The 19,737-nt window shown below is 43.0% G+C and overlaps 1 protein-coding gene across 4 annotated transcripts in view; it reads left to right on the top strand.

The window, feature by feature from the left end:
• The window catches only part of USP7 (ubiquitin specific peptidase 7), a 135,848-nt gene that overhangs the window by 77,184 nt on the left and 38,927 nt on the right, over positions 1 to 19,737 (top strand). For all 4 annotated transcript variants that reach the window (XM_018569850.1, XM_018569849.1, XM_018569848.1 and 1 more), the window contains 3 exons: positions 17,813 to 17,957; positions 18,455 to 18,585; positions 19,381 to 19,515. In XM_018569850.1, the coding sequence (XP_018425352.1) occupies positions 17,813 to 17,957; positions 18,455 to 18,585; positions 19,381 to 19,515 (411 nt within the window). The remainder of the gene's footprint in view (positions 1 to 17,812; positions 17,958 to 18,454; positions 18,586 to 19,380; positions 19,516 to 19,737) is intronic.

Genomic DNA, 19,737 nt, shown 5'->3' with positions numbered 1-19,737 from the left:
AACACTGTATTTTGCACACACCTTCTAGTGTGAAGGTGCACTGTGTTAAGGCAGCCAATTATTTTTAATAGTTTATGTACCTTGGGGCAGGAAAAAACTAATGTGAAGCAGTTTTTTCAATGCAGTGAATGCTTGCACCACAACAAACAGATGGTTCACATTGGTAAAGAGGCATGTGTGTTGTGATGCATTGAAAATATGCATTACTGCTTGTCCAAATAAGCCCTAATACAGAGAGTGGCTTAAGGGCTTGTTCACACCATTTTCTGGTCCAGATCTGCAGATGTGGTGCAATGCGTGCAGGGCTGTTTTACCGCGTTCCGGGTTTTTTTTGGGGTGTGGCGGCGCTGTCAATATGCAGATTCAGTCACTTCCGGCCTCTCCTTACGAGTACTTCCCTTTGTATATGTGGAGCAAGAATACCCTTTCTTTTTTTTCCGGTTAGCTGCAGTTCGGTGAGTTTCCGACGCGTTTTTGATGTTTCTGTGCATTCCGGACCAGAAACAAATGGGACATGCAGTATTTTTTTCTGTCCGGAACGGAAAGCACAGCACTATTGTAAACTGGAGGCCAGAAAACACATAGGGATGCATTGTGATACGTTTTTAGTGCCGGATCTAACGGTCCTGGTCTGGACAGAATCTGGACATCGTGTCAACAAGCACTAAGGCTGGCTTTGCATCTTTAGTATGTGGTGATATGCTTTATTGTGGACAGTAATATACAACCTGTACGTTGCAGTGTTATTAATTTCAAATGGCACCCCAGTGCACCTTGTATTCACATCCAAACTCCAGAGCACCACAGCTCACAGATGGAAACCATGTGTGTTTTCTGCATTTTCTTTTTAAAGATAGGTCCCATTCTGGCACTTTGAGCAATGCATTGCAGTGCCTTTCATGGGGTAGGAATGCTACCCAGCATGCATTTACAGTAGTAGGCAATGCACTTTTCTTGATCATATATCGCAGGACACAGGGAGTTAATTTTTCAATGGGTGGGTTATGCAGCTACCTTCAGGTGATTGGACACCGACAAATCAATCATGCTGTAAGACAGCCCTATATAACCACTCCCAGTCTGCCTTGGTTTTTTGCTAGTTTCTTTAGCTGGTGGATGCCTTCTCTTTCCCTCCTAGACATGCATCCTATCCTACTCGGCCTTCATCTGGGGATTTCTGCTGGACATGCACGTTGAAATGGCTACAAAGCCTGCACCTGCCACCACTGCTGCGACTCTGCACTGCTGAGGGAGGCAAGTTTTCTGCCACTCCTGCCCTGGGTTTTTGCTGCTGCCTGCGGTCATGGCTCACTAGACATCAACCTCTGTTGTGAGAACCTGGGTCTCTTCCCCTCAGGCAATGGCAGATAATAGGCAGGCTGTGAGGCCCCAGAGCCTAACAATAGTTCCGTGTAGGGTTCTGTCGCTTTTAGGAATATTTCTGCTAGTCGTATGCTGTTTTTCTTAACTCCCTCTCATTCCCCTCCGGGCCATCCTCCTCTACCCTGTCTGGGGAGGAATTTACTGCTGTAATGGCAGAATGTATGGGAAAAAAAATGTCTGCACTCTTTGAATCCTTAGACCACAGGCCCCCTTTTTTCGCCTCTGATCTTTCTCTTTTTACTTGTGCAGTCCCTGAGGAAGAACATGAAGAAAGGGACACTTCCTCTCTTTCCAGTTTAGTCTCTCACTACCAGGATTGTTGGTACTTCTTGGGGCTTCAAGCATTGCGTTTTAGTTTCCCAAATCTGCAAGGCTATTAGCTGGTACTCTTTTTTTCATTCCTTTGTCACATTTTTACCAGGTGGATGTTTAGGCCTCTTCCGATGCTAGCTTTGGATTCTTCAGGTGGCCCATTTTTCTTATGGTTCCCTTTTTGGGCTTAATCAGTTGTTGTTTTGATAGTCCTGCTAGCTGTTGCTGTGTTGCCTTACCCTCTGGACTGCTTTTGGCCATCCCATCCATTGAAGAACTGAGGGTTGGGAGGGGTTATGGAGGGCTATCTTACAGCTTTGATTGATTAGCCACAGTCCACCTGAAGGTAGCTGCATAATCCATCATTTTAATAATTAACTTTCTGTGTCTTGTGATATACTCCTAATCAAAATAGGCTTTCTTAACGCAATACATGTTAGTTCATGAAATACTGTGCATTAACGTGCACAGTGATGTACCACAACACATTGCAGAAGTGGGAAAGTGGCCTAACAAAGTATTTTATCACAAGTTTAATACAGACTTGCACCTAAAATATTTATATAAACTCACATTAAAGTAGTACTAAAGGCTCTGTATTTTTTAACCTTAATGCATTTTCTGGATTAGGGTAAACAACGCCCCCCACCTCCAAACACATATATATATGGTCCATGTTCACCACCACTGGCTCCAAGAAAATCTGCTACCCTGGTTGTAGAGTAGGGATCCCAAGGGCATGAGGACATGGCAGTGATAGCCTGCTGCCACTGCCTGTCCAATTTCTGTGTGGAGGCAGGGGCGTAGCTTGTTGAGCACTGTGCGTTCCAGTGGATGCACACAGCTTGGCTCAGTTCCTGGCCAACCTGCTAGGTAAAAGTTGAGGCTCCTTCCTTTTCTATTGCAATACTACCAATTTCATCGCACAAAATAACAAAACCCCAAATAGCGTTCTGAAAGCTTTAGTGGGAGCAATATGTGGAGTTAATCCAAGGAGACCGATAGTGGGAGTGACTGGTAAGGCTGCTGTTTGTGAGATAAATTAGACAACATTAATCCAAAATGGACCTAGCCACGGGCATTCCCCCCCAAATTTTTTATAAAATCCGTCAAGGGCATCTCCAGCATTCATGGCATCGGTCCCCATAAATCTTTGCCAGCCAGGCCGGTGTATAGTAGATCATGTGAAGTATCTTAAATTGCATAAGCCTATCCCTATCGGAGATCAAATGGGTAAAGGGATAGTCCCAAACATCCTCCCAATCCTCATCGGAAAGAGTGGAGAACACCATAAGCCATTTACTTTTGCATTTAAGGTCATGTAACTAAATTTGCACAGAATGAGGCTTGATATGCCTCCAGATAGTTTTACATAAAATCGTACTCCTAAGCAATTTTTCCAAGGGTGACCGTCAAAGAACAGGTGGGCACTATAAGGCATGCCGGATCTGCAAAAAGCTGAACAAATATACATTAGGGAGAATATATTTTGCTTTCAGTTCATCAAAGGTCATTGGGGAATTGGCCAAAGTCACATCCCCAAGGGTTTTGATACCTTTACTTGGAAGTATATGATAGTCTGGTAGATTTAGGAAATTGGCCAAACGCAGGTTGTTCCATGGGGGAATGCTTGGGGACCAGTATATTATATCTGTGAGTAAACTTCCAAATAGAAATCCATGCCAAAATAGCTTTTATCAACTCAGTAAGCCAATTAGAAGTTTTCAGTCCCCTAAATATCAGACCTCCAAGCACCTTGTAGGAACCCAGGGATGCAACCTCGACCACAACAGCAGCATCCCCATCATCTCTAGTCAACCATCTATGTACCACTAAGATTTGACCTGCCAGATAGTACTTCTTGACATCCGGAAGAGCTAGGCCCTCCTAGACTCCAAGTTTGAGTCGGAACAGCAGAGTTCCACATAAACGAGCTAAGCAATTGATTTGCTTTACGCAAAATGGATTTGTGGAGTCCTTAAGAAAATACAAAAACACTAATCTCTGCTTAGGCATCCAAAGCAAAGGAAGGAGATTCAATGAGTAAAAATCCCCAGCAGACTTGATCTGCACACCCAGGTAAGTAATTCTATTAACCCACTGCAAAGGAAGATTTGGGTCCGCATAAGACTGTCTGTAGGTCCAAGGATGAGATATGTGCCTTTGACCAATTAACCCTCAACCCCGAAAATACTGCAAGGGTATCTAAAATGTGCAATACCTAAAGTAGAGAGGGGCCCGCATCAGCAAGGAAACAGGGGCTCCATCACTAGCACAAACAGCCCAGGGGACAACGAACGCTCTTGACGAGTGACCTTCACTATGACAAAAGGCTCAGAGAGGGCAGGCCCCATCTTCAAGGCAGCTCTTGGGTCATCATATAGGAGATTAATCCAGCGCAGGAAATGTGGTCCAAAGCCCATTCTCCTTAATACTTCCCACATATAATCCAGTCTGCTGAATCAAAAGCTTTCGCCATGTCTAACGAGATAATGGCTCTAGTACCCATTTCTCTCCCGTTCATTGAAGGACACAGGGAACAGATCGGAGATCCTGTACTGTAGGGTAATATCGCCACCTGCAGGAGAAGGACGCTAGGCACAAAACTAAAGACCAATCACAGCCTAGGGGCGGCCCCTGCCGGTGGCCAAAACCCCCCACCTGCTGACAAGTCTCCAGTTTTTTGCCTAGCGTCAGGAGTAAGGATTGGGGAATTTGTAAATTTGCAAAAACCCTACATAGGTTAGTTTCTGTGGATTTACTTGGAATGAACCCAGTCTGATATATGTTCACTAAAGAGCCATTAACTTTAAAGAGATGTGTAACACTTGCCTCAAAATCTTAAAATCCATATTCAGAAGAGCTATGGGTCTATATAGGATGAGCACAAAACTGGATCCTTGGCAGGCTTAGGGAGAAAGACAATATGGGCATCCTTAAAGGATTCCTGAAATACCCCGGATACCAGACAGACCATGCATATACAAGTCTCTGAGCCTGGGAACAAGTTGGTCTGCGTACAACTTGTACCACTCCCCTGGAAAGCTATCCGGTCCAGGAGACTTGTGGTTAGGGAAGGAGGCAATTGCTGTCGTGACCTCCTGCATAGAATATATATGCACCACCTGGAAAGGCACCATAAATGCTGCAAGATTTATCCAGGTTTTAGAACGGAATTATGCTCCCATCCAGACGACGGTCTTTTTCATGGAAGGCCTTATATATTTCAGCAGGGCAATTCTTAACTGCCTACTGCATCTATGGCAACAGCATGGCTTCGTAGTAGAAGTGTCTGGGTGCTTAATTGGCCCCCCTGCAGTCCATACCTTTCACCAATTAAAATGTTTTTGGCACATCTTGAAATTAAAAATATGACAAAGACTCAGGACTGTTGAGCAGTTAGAATCCTTTATCAGGCAAGAATGGGACAACATTCCTCTCCCAAAACTCCAGCAACTGGTCGTCTCAGTTTACAGAGTTTTTTTTAGAAGAGGAAGGGATGCTACACCCTGGTAAACATGGCCCTGTCCCAACATTTACCTTATTTTCTTTCTTTAAAATGGTACATTTTCTCAGTTCAAACATTTCATGTTTTTAATTTTCTTATTGTGAATAAAATAAGGGTTTGAGATTTTCAAATCATTGCATTCTGTATTTATGTACATTTTACACAGCGTCCCAACTTTTTTGGAATTGGGGTTGTAGTCTGAATGAAATTTTAGCAATGTGACACTGCCAATAGACAAAAAGTTGCCGGATCCTGCTGTCTGTCTATGCATACCCGGTTTCCTCCATTCCTTTATATGAATGTTTGGCCTACTGTATTATATTAGCCAAATAACAAATGGAATTTGCTTGCCACTATTTAACACCAGTTCCACATAGTTAGTGGTCATACTTTTGTAGCAAGCTAGATGCATCATTCCCAGGTCTGTGATGAGAGGACGGCGGAGCCGGATGAGTAGCTTCCTTGCCGGCCCATGTAATTAAACGGCCAGCCGGGAGCTTCTTGGATGGCGGTTTACATTCAAGCAATCAGTTGTATTAGCTGCGGTTTTACCCCCTCCGCAGCCGCCGCTGTCACTGCCATTGCCAGTCTTCGAGATCCACTGTGCACGGCACGGCTCCTCTGTGACAGGAGATCAAAGGGAGATCAATACGTGATCTCCCTCTGATCTCCTCTCCGGTCCCCGAATGCAGCAAGTAATTTATATTACATCACTTCCACATTCAGCTGTCATTCCCAGCTACAGAAGCTGGTGAAGCAGATCTCTGCTTCATCAGCTTCTCTGGGGGTCCCTAGGTGACTTTAGGGGTCTTGGAGACCGCCTGATGTTATTAAATTAAAGCAGCATTAAAAAAAACACAAAGTCCCCAGCCCCCCACATACACAGGCAAACATGCGTCGATTGCGCCAATGGTGCCACACATGTTACATATCACCACGAATGGGAGTGTGAGCAATAATTTTAGGACCATTAATCACTGATAACACTAAATTGATGAGCAGTAAAAGCTTTTAAATCATTGCCTAGGGCCAATTTTCAGGCTTGACATGTTTGGTGTCTATTTTAGACAGGACTGTTTTGTAGAAAATGTATTTGTCACAAAAGCAAATATGTCAATTTATAGCACAATGTCTTCTAAGTGGTTGCTATTCTTTGCAGCTCTGAAAGTTCGAACCCCACCTGCCTGTGAAGCGTTTGTATGTTCTTTGAGTTTGTGTGGTTTTCCTCAGTTGAGGTGCAATATAGCCTAACAAAAAAAGGGGGGGTTTCGATAACCTCAGGCGGATAGTTTTTGAAGCTTAAAGTGGACCTTTACACTCAAAAATCAAATTCTACCAATGCATCCCTCTATGTATGACGATTAATAATAGACATGTCGGTGTAAAATGCTGTGATTTTGAAATACATTTGCAGAGCATTCACTTCCTGCTTTGAAAGAGCAAAATAACCTCAGTTTGCCAACGGAATGCACACTGGGATTCCCTTGTCATCAGCAGAGCATTGCTGGGAAATCTCATCTCAGGGAAAGGCATTTTCCTCCCCTGGGATGATGTGCATGGTCACATGTCCTAGTCACATGTGCCAGATTTTCCGGAAGTAAAAGAGCTAGTAATCTGCCCTTAGTAAACATGGCCACTGTCAGAAGACTGGGGAACAAAAGAGAATTAAGGTATGCAAAGGATACAAAGCCTGCAATTATCTAGAAGTACAGTGGGTATAGAAAAGAATCACCCCCTTTAAAATCATTTTGTTGCTATACAGCCTGAAATGAAGACAGTTTGTTTTATCCAGCTATATTTACTCAGTCCAACATATGACACCAACATGTCATCATTTTATTTTATTTTTTAATTCAAAAACGGAATTAACGAGTTGGAAAAAGAATAACCACCTTGAGTCAGTATTTTGTTGAACCACCTTTTTGCTTTAATTACAGCCTTTAGTCTTTTGGGATATGTCTCTACTAACTTTGCACATCTAGACTTTGCAATATTTGCCCACTCTTTGCAAAACTGCTCGAGTTCAGTGACTGGACTGCAGTCTTCAAGTCATTCCACAGGTTTTCAATGGGGTTTAAGTCTGGGCTCTAACTTGGCCATGCAAGGACATTCACCTTTTTCTCCTTCAACCACTGTGTGGTCATTTTTGCTGTGCGCTTTGGGTCATTGTCATGTTGGAAGGTAAACCTTCGTCCCATTGACTACTTTCTGGCAGAGGGCAGCAGATTTTCCTCAAGAATTTGATGGTATTTTGCCCCATCCATTTACCCTCCTATCCTGACAAGTGCTCCAGTCCCTTTTTTTTCTGACACGGTGTTATATCTTTCACTTGGATGTTATAAGTTGCAAGAGTAACTTATAAATACAGCTGGATTATTATACAGGATTTATATAGCACCAAAAATTTGCTCAGTGCTTTACAAAATGGAGGAGACAGTACAGTTACAATACAATTTCAGTACAATAAGGTTAGGAGGGCCCTGCTCGCGAGAGCTTACAATCTAGTAGGAGGGGCAAGTGACCCAAAAGGTAATAATTGTTTGGATTGAGTTATTGGAGGAAGTAAAAGGCAGTTATGTTGAGATGAGATAGGCTTCCCTGAAGAGATGGGTTGTTAAGTATCGCCTAAAGGTGGGCAGGGTAGGAGATAGGTGGACAGAATGGGCTATGGAGTTAGAGGATGGGGGACACTCTAGAGAGCAGGAAGTCTGGAGAGGACGGTTTGCGTGATATTTTGAGATGAGGTCGTTGTAGGTTCAGGCGGAGTAGTAGATGGCTTTGTATGTTGTTGTTAGTATTTTGAATTTTATTCGTTGGGCAAATGGGAGCCAGTGGAAGAACTGGCAGAGAGGGGCGGCAGACACTGAACGGTTGATAAGGTGGATGAGTCTGGCAGCAGCATTCATGATAGACTGAAGGGGGATAGCTTGCTTAGTGGTAGGCCAACAAGAAGGGAGTTACAGTAGTTGAGGCGAGAGATTACGAGGGAGTGAATTAGAAGCATTGTGGTTTCATTTGTTAAAAAGGGGCGTATTTTTGAAATGTTACGGAGATTAGGTCTGCAAGATTTTGATAGTGATTGGATGTGGGGCAGAAAGGAGAGCTCAGAGTCGAGGATTACACGAGTACCCTGGCTTGATGGGAGGGGTTGATTGTAGTGTTGCTGATTTGGGATGGGGAAGTTGGGGGAGGAAAAATTATAAGCTCCGTTTTTGACAGATTGAGTTTGAGGTAGTGGTGTGACATCCATGCTGAGATGTCAGTGAGTAGATTTGAGATACTTGGAGAGATAGATTTGGTTGTCATCGGCATAAAGATGGTATTTGAAGCCATGGGAGGCTATCAATTGACCCAGGGAAGAAGTATAGATAGAGAATAGAAGGGGCCCAAGGACAGACCCTTGGGGGACCCCCACAGAAAGAGGAAGACGAGGAGGTAGAATTGTAGGCGACAAGATAGGTGCGCTGAGATAGGTAGGAGATGAACCATGACAAAGCAGAGTCTTGGAGGCCAAGGGAATGGAGTTTATTAACGAGAAGCAGGTGGTCAACTGTGTCAAAAGCCGCAGAAAGGTCTAAAAGTATGAGTATAGAGTAGTGGCCATTGGTTTTAGTCTTTAGTAGATCGTTCGTAAGTTTTAGAAGGGCAGTTTTTGTAGATTTTGCGGTCGAAAGCCAGACTGAAACGGGTCAAGGAGATAGTTAACTGTAAGGTGGCAGGTCAGGTGGCTGTAGACCAGTCGTTCAAGAAGTTTGGAGGTAAATGGGAGCAGGGAGATGGGTCTCAAGTTGTTTAGACTGGTGGGCCCCATAGATTTTTTTTTTTGGGGGGGGGTTACCAGTGCTTGTTTTAGAGGGGTAGGAAAAGGGAGAGATTGAAGTAAGGGAGTGTAGGATAGAGCTAGAGGGTGACCGGAGTAGTTGTGAGGGGATGGGGTCCAGGGGGCAGGTAGTTAGGCGAGTGTTAGACAAAAGAGTAGCGACTTTGTCGGTGGTAACTGGATCAAAAGAAGAGAGTAGTAAGTGTGGTGGCAGACAAGGTATGTTTGGAGTGGGGGAGGTCTGGATAGTGGAGATTTCATTGCGAATTGCATCAATCTTGTCTCTGAAGTGAGTGGCAATTTCCTGGGCAGCCAGTGAGTTGGTTGGGGGAGGCAGTAGGGGGACGAAGTAGGGAGTTGAAAGCCGAAAAGAGTTGACAAGGACTAGTCTAGTGTGATGAAGTAGGTCTGTTTGGCTGTGTGGAGGAAGGTACTATATTTTTGGAGGGCAGATTTATATTGGGTGAAATCTTGCAGAGATTTGGATTTACGCCATTGTCGCTCAAGTACTTGACTATGTCTTCTAGTGTCATCTGTCTGCCAAGGCTGTAGTGGACGGGGCCTGATTTTATAAGAGGTGAAATGGGCAAGTGTGTCCATACAGGATGAGTGATTTATTGTAGAGAGAAGTGGCAAGGCCAGGGCATGAAAGGGTCTTGATTTTGTCATAAAGGTGGCCTGTAGCAAAGTAAAGGAGAGTGGTTAAAGTGGCGAAGGTTCCTACTGGTGATGGTTTGCTGGTTGGAATGTTGGGGGGCAGATGAGAGGGAGTGTGTGAATCTGGTAAGGTTGTGATCAGAGAGTGGAAAAGGGGTGTTGGTAAGATTGCAGGGAGTGCAGAGGTAGGAAAATATGAGATCAAGGGTGTTGCCATCAGAGTGAGTAGAAGAGTTAGTCCATTGTGTTGGGCCAAAGGATGAAGTTAGGTTGAGTAGCTTGGAGATTGTGGTGTTGCTAATATTGACAGGGGCATTAAAGTCACAGAGAATGACAGTGGGTGTTTCAGAGGAAAGAAAATAGGGTAGCCAGGCAGAGAAGTTGTCAAGAAAGCATGATACCGGTCCTGTAGGCCGATAGATGACAGCGATGGATAAAACAAAATCTGTCTTCATTTCAGGCTGCAAAGCAACAAAATGTGATTATTTTAAAGGGGGGTGATTCTTTTCTATACCCACTGTATGTTTTTGTAGATTGTCATTACTAAACATTTCTAAAGGTGTGTTTGTTGTTATTTTAAAAATATGTGTAAAGGTTTGCTTTAACAAGTTTTTAACCTCCTTTGGCGTTATTCCCAAGTGTGGCTCGGGGTTCATTTTCAGTACCATAAGCGGTAACCCCGAGCCATACTCGGGATTACAGTGAAGCGCCTACCTTGTCCACGATCCCCGCTGTGTCCTCTGGCATCTGTCTTCCGCGTTCCGTCCCTTGCAAGCGTCCACGTCGCAGGGGGGGCTGAACCGGCGGGAATTTCAAAAGTAAAAAAACAAAACGAAAAAGAGAACAAAAAATGAAAGAAAAAAAAATCATACCGCCAGGGAGGTTAACTATAACAAAATGTTTTGTACCGATTTTCCAAAATTTCAAGAAACCACTTACTGGGGGGAATTTATCAAAACTGGAGGAGACAGAATCTGGAGCAGTTGCCCATGGCAACCAATCAGCTTCTATCTTTTCTTTCTAGTTCAGTTAAGCCTTGGAAATGAAAGAAGCTGATTGGTCATCATGCCCAGCTGCTCGAGATTCTGTCTGCTCCTGTTTTTATAAATTCCCCACTGTCTATCTAGAAAAGAAGGTAACAAAAATCCCAAAGGTGACATAAGAATCTGCAGGTATGTTTTGCACTTGCAAGTATCTGTTTTCATGAGTCTGCTAAAGGAAATGCACTGATCAAAAGTGGTGGTCACGGGAGGGTTGCTATGGAGAAGGAATCTTGATTCAGAGAATAAATGATCATAAAGTTATTAACCTTTGGGTTATACTGCTACTTACAGGAGAATGTGACATTGGCAAACAAATGGAAAATTGGTAGGCCAACACAGGATAACAATTCTACTACTGTTAGGCCTTAGTTTTGCTAGTGTCCTAGGATTATGAATGTCTTTTTTCTTCAAATCTGTTGTGGCAAAGACTTACCTAGTTATGATAGCACTTTGTTATTCTTTAATTTTCAATCAAAAATTCTTCTTTACAGCTCTGCTAGAAATTGTATTTTTGATTGCAGCTATCTGGTATGGCAGTCCTCAGTCAGTCTTTGGAGTGTCTCACCTAAAAGCCCCCTTCCTGCTTGACTGGGTGTTGCGAGGGATAGCCTAAGTGACCTTCCGCATAGAGCACTGTCCAGACTCCATTCTGGTAAAGTAGCTGTGGAGTGCTTTCCATGTCCACAGCTGTTGGCATTGCCTCAGCACTTGCCCTGTCACTCAGGCCACATTCTGTGAGTAGGCAGAGTACAGGGAGCCTACCTCATTTTCATAGGTTGCTAGGCAACTTTGGCATTTCCTGTTTCCTGCTGGATTCCACCGCGGAAGTGGTTAGTGCTGATGCCATCCACTGGGTGAAGCGTTAAGTTTGCTCCACGTTCTTTCACGCCATACAGTGGCAAGAAAACATCTCCATGCTGCTGCTCTTGTTTGCAAAGAGCAATGGGAAATCTCAATCTTTTCCTGCTACCTGCCTACAGTGACTTTGGTCACGTCCAACCCTCTGACCTTCACCTGCTGCCAGATGCCCAAGTTTCCTTATTACCTGAGGCCTTGCCTCTTACAATAAACCTTACGTTGTCTTTTTGCTGTGTGGACATATGTCTGCTTTTAGACATGGGCGAACAGTCCCGCTGTGCCATGCGCCCCCCAGCTCACACTTTGCGAATGGTTTCAGGGCTGCTTGCAACATGCTTGCTGATGGTGCCGACTTCTGCACCCCGGAATTATGTTGCCCTCGTCTAGTGCCTATTCAGTCATCAAGTCCTCTTTAGCTTTTCTGGAAGTGGCTGGCTCCTCTGCCCTTTCAGCTGAGATTTTTCTTTTCTTTGTTTGCTCGCTCTGATTGCAGGCGCATTGGCCCATCACAGATCAGCCTGTTGATTTTACTAATTAGATGTTGTTGTCTTGGGTCCCTTTTAAAGCTCCTAAGTGTTTCCCATTACACCTGCTTTTTCAACTATTTCTCTGTGGAGACTAGAAACACCCTGACAAGTTGTTTGCCCTCCCCAAGCACTTAATAACCCTGTACTCATCTGGGGAGGATTTTGTGCAAAAGTGATCTATCCCCACTGTGGACATGGTAGTGTCCTGCCTTAACAAGGTGCTTACTATTTCAGTAGAAAACATGCCTGTCTTTAAGGTTCCCGACCCATAAGCTTTTGAAAGCGTTCGCTGGTAGGCCATGCCCTTCACTTCATCCTGGCTGTTACTTTGTGAATCGATTGGTGACTGGTGAAATTCCATGATTATAGAATTCATGGAGCAAATGACTATAGCTTTCAATTTCACTATTGACAGTCTGTGGGAAGCTTTCTGGATTATCTTTCTCATTAGTCTTATGTCAGTACACATGTGTAGGGCACTTTGGTTAAAGTACTGGACTGGGAAGCCTTGTTTAAGCAGTTTTTTGATCTGCATGACTTTTAAGGGACAACTTCTCTTTGGATGTACTCTTAAAGGAGAACTATGCGGTCAGGGCTTTTCCCCATAGATCTCCTTAGGGTAACAGGAGGACACAAACTAGCGTCCTCCCGTTACCCTAAGCTCAGTATGCTCGCGGTATACTGAGACGCCGGAGCGGATCCCGACATCGATGTCGAGATCCGCCCAGCTGCGTGAGTGATAGCTGGCTCTGCCTATCTAGAGACAGAGCCAGCTGTACCCGCCCCCTCCCCCGTCCGTTCCGCCAGTCAGCACTGGCTGATCGGAGTGGGGAATCCAGCCCCTCCCCTGTCATGGCAGAGAGCCGTGACAGGATCGAGAGGTGAGCGAACGCCGGTATATGTTCGCTCACCTCCCGATCTACTGAGCCGACCTGTGACAGTCTCATTGTCACAGGTCGGCTAGAACTATGAGGTGAGTGAAAAGCACTCACCTCATAGTTCTCCTTTTAATACTGCTCTCAAGGAGGCCACTGGTGTCAAAAGAATGTATCCTCTTCAGATAAAGAAACCTAAGGAGCAGATTGTGAAGTCATCCCCCTCCTTCACTGTTAAACATTCCTTTAATTTCTACACTTCCTTGACATCCTGGTCAAGACTCACCAAGCCAGATACCCAGTTCACCCACAAGGTCTGGCTATTGGTCTGCCGCCAAATCCTCAGTGAAGGTGTGCCCACACTTTCCATTATGGGATGACCTTTGTAAAACCTTTGAACAAACTGGAGTTTCGCTCCCCGCCCCCTTGACGTTTAGCCCTTTCAGATCTTCTCCACCAAGGTGTCATTGCCCCAGTTGCTGTGGCAGAGCAGTTTCAAAAGATTTTACTAAACCTGTTCAGTGATCCTAAACCCTGAAGGGGGAACCCTGTCTCATCTTGGATCTCAAAACTGAATATCTTTATTCAAGCATGGATATTCCGCATGGATCATTGCCTCCCTTCACTAGTGAAACTTTCTGGCTTCTTTTGGATTTTGAAACTTCATAAGTGATCACTGGAACTGACTTATTTGGGAGTATCTGGGTCTTGCCCTGGAGATATTCAAGCTCCAAGATCTCTGCTTTTCCACAAGTCACTTGCCTTTTCACTTTTGCCTGATGATAGCCTCCTTCAAGGCAGTTCAAATGCCCAGTTCAACTCCAGGCTACCTAAATGCAACATTCTGTCGTCGTGGGACAAGTCAATCATGTACCTTAACAGACAGATTCATTTGTCTCTGGTTTGGTGGCTCAGGAATCCGGCTTTGGAGTTGGGAAGTCGTTCGTTTTAAGGAGGCTCCTCATGGTGAACGCCCGTGTTTGAGTCAGTTTTGAGGAACATAGGTGCCACCCCTCTGTCTTTATGATCATGTTCTTGGCTGCAGAACTGAGACATGCTAGTAGTAGGGGTTATTCTGTGCTTGCATACATTTTTTTTTCTGTGTCCAATCCTCCTGTTGGCTACAGTATAATCTGTAGGTATCCTATTTTTTTAAGTCATAAGACTACTTGGGCATTCCACAGCCATACAAATAAGTTGATTTAAAAAGAAAAACAAATGACTGACTATTTTTGGATGTTAATGTTTCCATGTTTGGGTGGAAAATGAATTCCAACACCAAAATCTTATCCCAGATGTAACTTCTAATAAAGTAAAGTAGTTTCTAGTGGCTTTGTTTCTCTTGGACCTGAACAGCTTTCAGCCACTATCTGGGCATCTGTAGATAATGTAAAACCTAAATCTAAAGCTTTAATGTTGTTTGGCCATGTCACTTGATGATAATACAAAACATATACAAAAGTCATTTAAAACATTTCTGTAAAAAAGGTGGACTATACTGGCTTTGCATTCTGAAAATCCTGCCTGTCTGGTTGTCATACTTGAATCTCTGGCTTCCATACTTTGTCACTGACCTGATCTGCATACTTTTTCTTCTTTTCCAGGTCAAAATATTGGATCATGTCACTCAAAATATTGAAACCGATAGGCCAGTATACTATCCAGGCAACTAGTATTTTCAGGAGCAGGTCAAAATGTCAGCCCCATGTTTTCCACAGTGTTAACAAGAGTATTTAAAAATGACTGCCAGTCTTCAAGCATGGCAATGCTGCAATGTAATCTGACGTGTTTCAAGACATTGGCTCAATTTTGAATGCAAATTGTCAACAAATCGGCATATGTATCCAAACGACTGGCGCCCATCTAACCACCTTCTCCTGGACTTGATTCCCTCACAACTACTCACACTCTTGTTCTTGTCTAAGCTTTCTAACTCAGATCTTCAACCTCTTCCCCTCTCCTGGAATCTTCTCCACCCCTCTAAAACATGCACTGATTATCCCCATCCTTAAAAAGCCCTCGCTGGATCCCATAATTTTTAACAACCTACAACCCATCTCCTTGCTCCTGTTTTTTTCCTCCAGACATCTAGAACCTCTAGTTTACAATGATCTGAACTACCACCTCACTGATGACCACTTTCTTTACTCCTATTATTCTTGCTTTTCTCTGCAACATGCCACAGAATCTGTTCTCCTAAAACTTAATGACTTACTACTAAAACCAATCACCAGTACTTTCTATTCAGACTTAGACTTTTCTGCTGCCTTTGACCTAACCTAAAAAAAAAAAAAACCTCCACCATCTTGGCCTCCAAGACTACTCTTTTGCTGGTAGCCACCTCGGCACCCAAGGCTCTGTCCTTCGAACCCATCTGTTCTCTTTCTACACGTCCTCTCTGGATTGGTTGATAGCCTTCCATAGCGTCCAATACCATCTCATTGCTAAGGACACCAATATCTCTCTCTACTCCTCAGCTCACCCCTTCAGTCTCCTGGTGCATCACTCATTTACTAACTGACATATCCGTGTGGATTTCACGGCATTTCCTTAAACGATGTCTTTTCAAAACTGAACTAATATTTCCATAAAGATTAATAAATCATCAATCCCTTCATTTCAGACACAACATCCAATCTGTCGAAATCATGCCTCCTTAGCTTCCCAAACATCTCCAAAATATGCCCCTTCCTAACCAGTGAGGCCACAAAGCTTCTAATTCACTCCCTTGTTATCTCTTCCATCAATTATTGCAACTCCCTCCTCATTGCCCTACCTTGACACAGGCTGTCCCCTCTCCAGTTTGTCAAGAGTGCTGCTCCCAGACTTATCCATGTTACCTTGCCTTACCATTCAGTATCTACTGGCCCCTTCGGCCAAACCCTCCACAACATACAAAGCCATCCACAACTGTACTACCCACTCCTTCCAAGACCACCTGCACTCTTGCTCTCACATCACCTCTTCCTATGCTTGCCTCCAAGATTTCTCCAGAGGCTATCCAATCCTTTGCAACTTCCTGCCCTTTTCTGTCCTGCGATCTCCTGCTGTCCGTCTTTAGGCGTTTCCTGAAAACTCATCTCTTCAGAGAAAGCTATCTACAACCCCAATTCCCAAAAAGTTGGGATGCTGTGTAAAATCTACATAAAAGCAGAATTCAATGGTTTGCAAATCGCATAAACCCATATTTTATTCGCAATAAAAAAAAATCTAAAACATATCCAATGATTAAATTGATGGCAGCAACATGTCTCAAAGTTTGGGACAGGGCAACAAAAAGCTTGCAAAGTAAGTGCTACTAACAAGGAAGTGCTTGAAGAACATTTTGCAATGTATGGGGGTGCATTAGTGCTTATGGAATGGGCAGCTTGATCATCTGAAAAGGCATCATTAATGCTGAAAGATACATCCAGGTTTTAGAGCAGCACATTCTCCCATTCAGACGACTTTTTAAAGGAAGCCCTTGCACATTCAGCAGGACAATGCTATACTGCATGTGTGACAACAGCATGGCTTTGTAGAAGAGTCCGGGGGCTTAACTGGCCGGCCTGCAGTTCAGACCTTCATCAGACCGTCACCAATTGAAAATATTTGGAGCATCTTGACACAAAAAATACAAATTGTACCCAGGACTGTTGAGCAGTTGGAATCCTGTATCAGGCAAAAATTGGACAACGTTTCTCTCCCAAAATTCCAGCAGCTGGTCTCAGTTCCCAGACATTTACAGAGTATTGGTTTTGAGGTTTGCAAATCATTGCATTGTTTTATGTAGATTTTACACAGTCCCAACTGGGAGTGGGATTGTACTTTTACTTTCTCAATCAGCTCATTCCTGACAGTGAATTTTTATTTTTTTTAATCGCTTTCCCCTCTCTCCCTACTAACCCCTTTTGTATTGAATTGCATTTTAACTGTATTTGTCTCCTCTTATTTTGTAAAGTGCTGCTCAAGCTGTTGGTGCTATATAAAACCTGTATTATAATAGTAGTATTAGTATTACTGTGTAGTGTTTAACAAATCACTACAATCTGTGCTCATGGTCCAGTTTGGGAGTCTGAGTGTGGTAATCTATGATCTCCTAGCAGCCCACAGACTGGAGAAGGAGTGCCCTGTCCTATGCTCAGACTCTGGTTGTGAATTAGTGGTACAGGTATTGGTCATATGATCTACCCAATCTGCCTGCTAACTGACATCTCTTCTCCAAATAAAGGGCAGTTATTATCTGTGGTCTCGAGCTTGCTTTCATTACCCACGCTACTCCCCCCAAATCTTGCATTGAGCAAGTATAGACAAAATAAATCATGGTAACTCTAGTTCCTAGCCATGCAGTGATGCCTCTGTGATAGGACTTAGTAATGCCATGTTAGCCCTTCCTTACTGCCACTTCATTTTAAAATTTTGTGGGACAACAGAGCACTATGGTTAAGTGTCTGAGTAGAATTTTGGTATGTTGAAAGTTATTTTGAAATATAAACTAGTAAGACATTAGAGACAGTTATGAAAAATTGATTTATTTTTTTTAAGACATGTCAGTGTACATAATTGTGCTTAAGGCTGCCTTTGTTGCTGTGATTTTGATAATGATCAGAACATTTTTTTTCTTTTTTAAGCTGAAATGTCCAGAAAAATTTGTAGTAATAGTTGTTAATTGGAAAGCCATACCATTTTACTGCTACATTTGAGAGATGACTGTATTATCTATTAGATGTCATATGATCTGATGACAGTTTATTTGCTACTGCTTCTGCTTGGTTTCTAAACTCCTCCACTTGAATTGGGACTTATCATTGGAAGTGTTCATGTATCCTTTTTTTTTTTTTTTCCTGCAGTGGTGTAAATTTGATGACGATGTAGTTTCAAGATGTACAAAGGAAGAGGCTGTCGAGCATAATTATGGAGGACACGATGACGACTTGTCTGTGCGACACTGTACAAATGCATACATGCTGGTTTACATCAGGGAATCCAAGCTTAGTGAGTATTGTAAAAACCAAGAGAAGACCTGCATATGCACACATGCAGTTTACAAATATTGTTCAAACATACACCATCACATGTATAGATTTTGTCACTAGTGGGTGCAAGGTCTGCCTATACAGAGTTCTGTGCGCATCCTGTACTATTGCTTTCCATTCAACATTTCTGCTAGAAATTGTTGGATTTTCTAAAGTATGCAAATATTGACAGATTCCTTATGTTTTAATGATGTCAAATGGAATAATTTGCCAATTTGTCAAAGGGTGGAATTACAGGAAGGTGCAAAGCTAACAAACATGAGCATTTTTTTATCTCGACTGAGCCTGTGCATAGGAGTCAGAGGGCTTGCAAGCTAGTGTGTATGAGCATAGCCGAGATCAATCATTCCAAATTTCAGATTCATCTGAAATAATTTCACCCTTCTAGTATTCGTGTCCATGGACATGCGTATGTGTATTTGAAATGATATAAGTAATGAATCCTCTCTTTATTAGATGAGGTCTTACAACCTGTCACAGATCATGATATACCCCAGCAACTTGTTGAGAGGCTACAAGAAGAGAAGCGAATTGAAGCTCAGAAGAGAAAAGAACGCCAGGAAGCTCATCTCTACATGCAAGTACAGGTTAGGCTAATTTTGTGTATATATTATATAATGTGTGCATGTGTGTGCTTGTATTTTGGTATCGGAACACCTTAAAGCCAAACTCCTGAAAAAAGTGACAGTGTACACATGGGGTGTGTAAATTATCACTAAAAAGCTGTATGTTATCTGTGGAGGGCTGCTGAAAAGTATAAAAGTGTTACTTTGCAGCATGCTGGCTCCTACACTTAACACTCAACTTCCAGGTGCTGTGGGGAGTGAGGGATGTGACTCAAGCACTGAAGTTGTACATTTGCATCCCTACCGCTCCTTGCTATTTGCCCATTAACTAAATGCATTGTATTTTTCTCAAAGAATACAAGGCATTCTATGTTTGGAGCAGGGGGCAGGGATTTAAGATCATGTCTCCTACTCCAGTCACAAAATGCTTTGTATTTTTTGAGAAATATACAAGGCATTTCGTGAATGGGTAAGTGGCAAGGACGGGTGGAAATGCAAGCATTGCTCGAGTTGAATCCCTCAGTCCTCACAGTGCGCAGAAGACCATCTTTGATCTTGAATTGTTTCTTTAAATAAGTGAAGGCGATGCCAGAGACAGCAATGTTCAATGGGCGATATGAAGAGTAGATCTAAAAAAATAGGCAATGTAATGAAATATGTGCCTGGAAAACGCAGAAAAAGCTAGGCGTTAACATTTTCATATTGCAAATGAACAAGTCATTCAGGTTGTGAGAAATGAGGCATCTCAGACTCAACTACATGAATGTTTGTTTTTTTTAAATGTGTTCACATTGTTTTGAATTAAATTTTTTTTAGATCGTTACAGAGGACCAGTTCTGTGGACATCAAGGAAATGACATGTATGATGAGGAAAAAGTAAAATACACTGTGTTCAAAGTATTAAAAAACTCTACCCTGGCCGAATTTGTTCAGAACCTTTCACAAACTATGGTAAGCTGGCCTTCCATGTACTTTAACCCTTTAAGGACAAAGGTGTTTTTTTTTCTTTTTTTTGTTTACATGTTATAATTCACATTTTAGGCCTAAAAATTGCTTAAAACCCCCAAACATTACATATTTTCTGAAAGCCAAGACCCTATAGAATAAAATGGTCGCCGTTGCAAATTTGTTATGTTGCATGACATTAACGCAACTTATCAAACCCCAAAATTT

This window comes from Nanorana parkeri, unplaced genomic scaffold, assembly GCF_000935625.1.
Source record: "Nanorana parkeri isolate BGI_ZX_2015 unplaced genomic scaffold, ASM93562v1 scaffold1412, whole genome shotgun sequence".
Classification (NCBI taxonomy): Eukaryota; Metazoa; Chordata; class Amphibia; order Anura; family Dicroglossidae; genus Nanorana; species Nanorana parkeri.
Note: the sequence above shows the minus strand (reverse complement) of the source record. Positions and strands in the feature narration are given on the sequence as shown.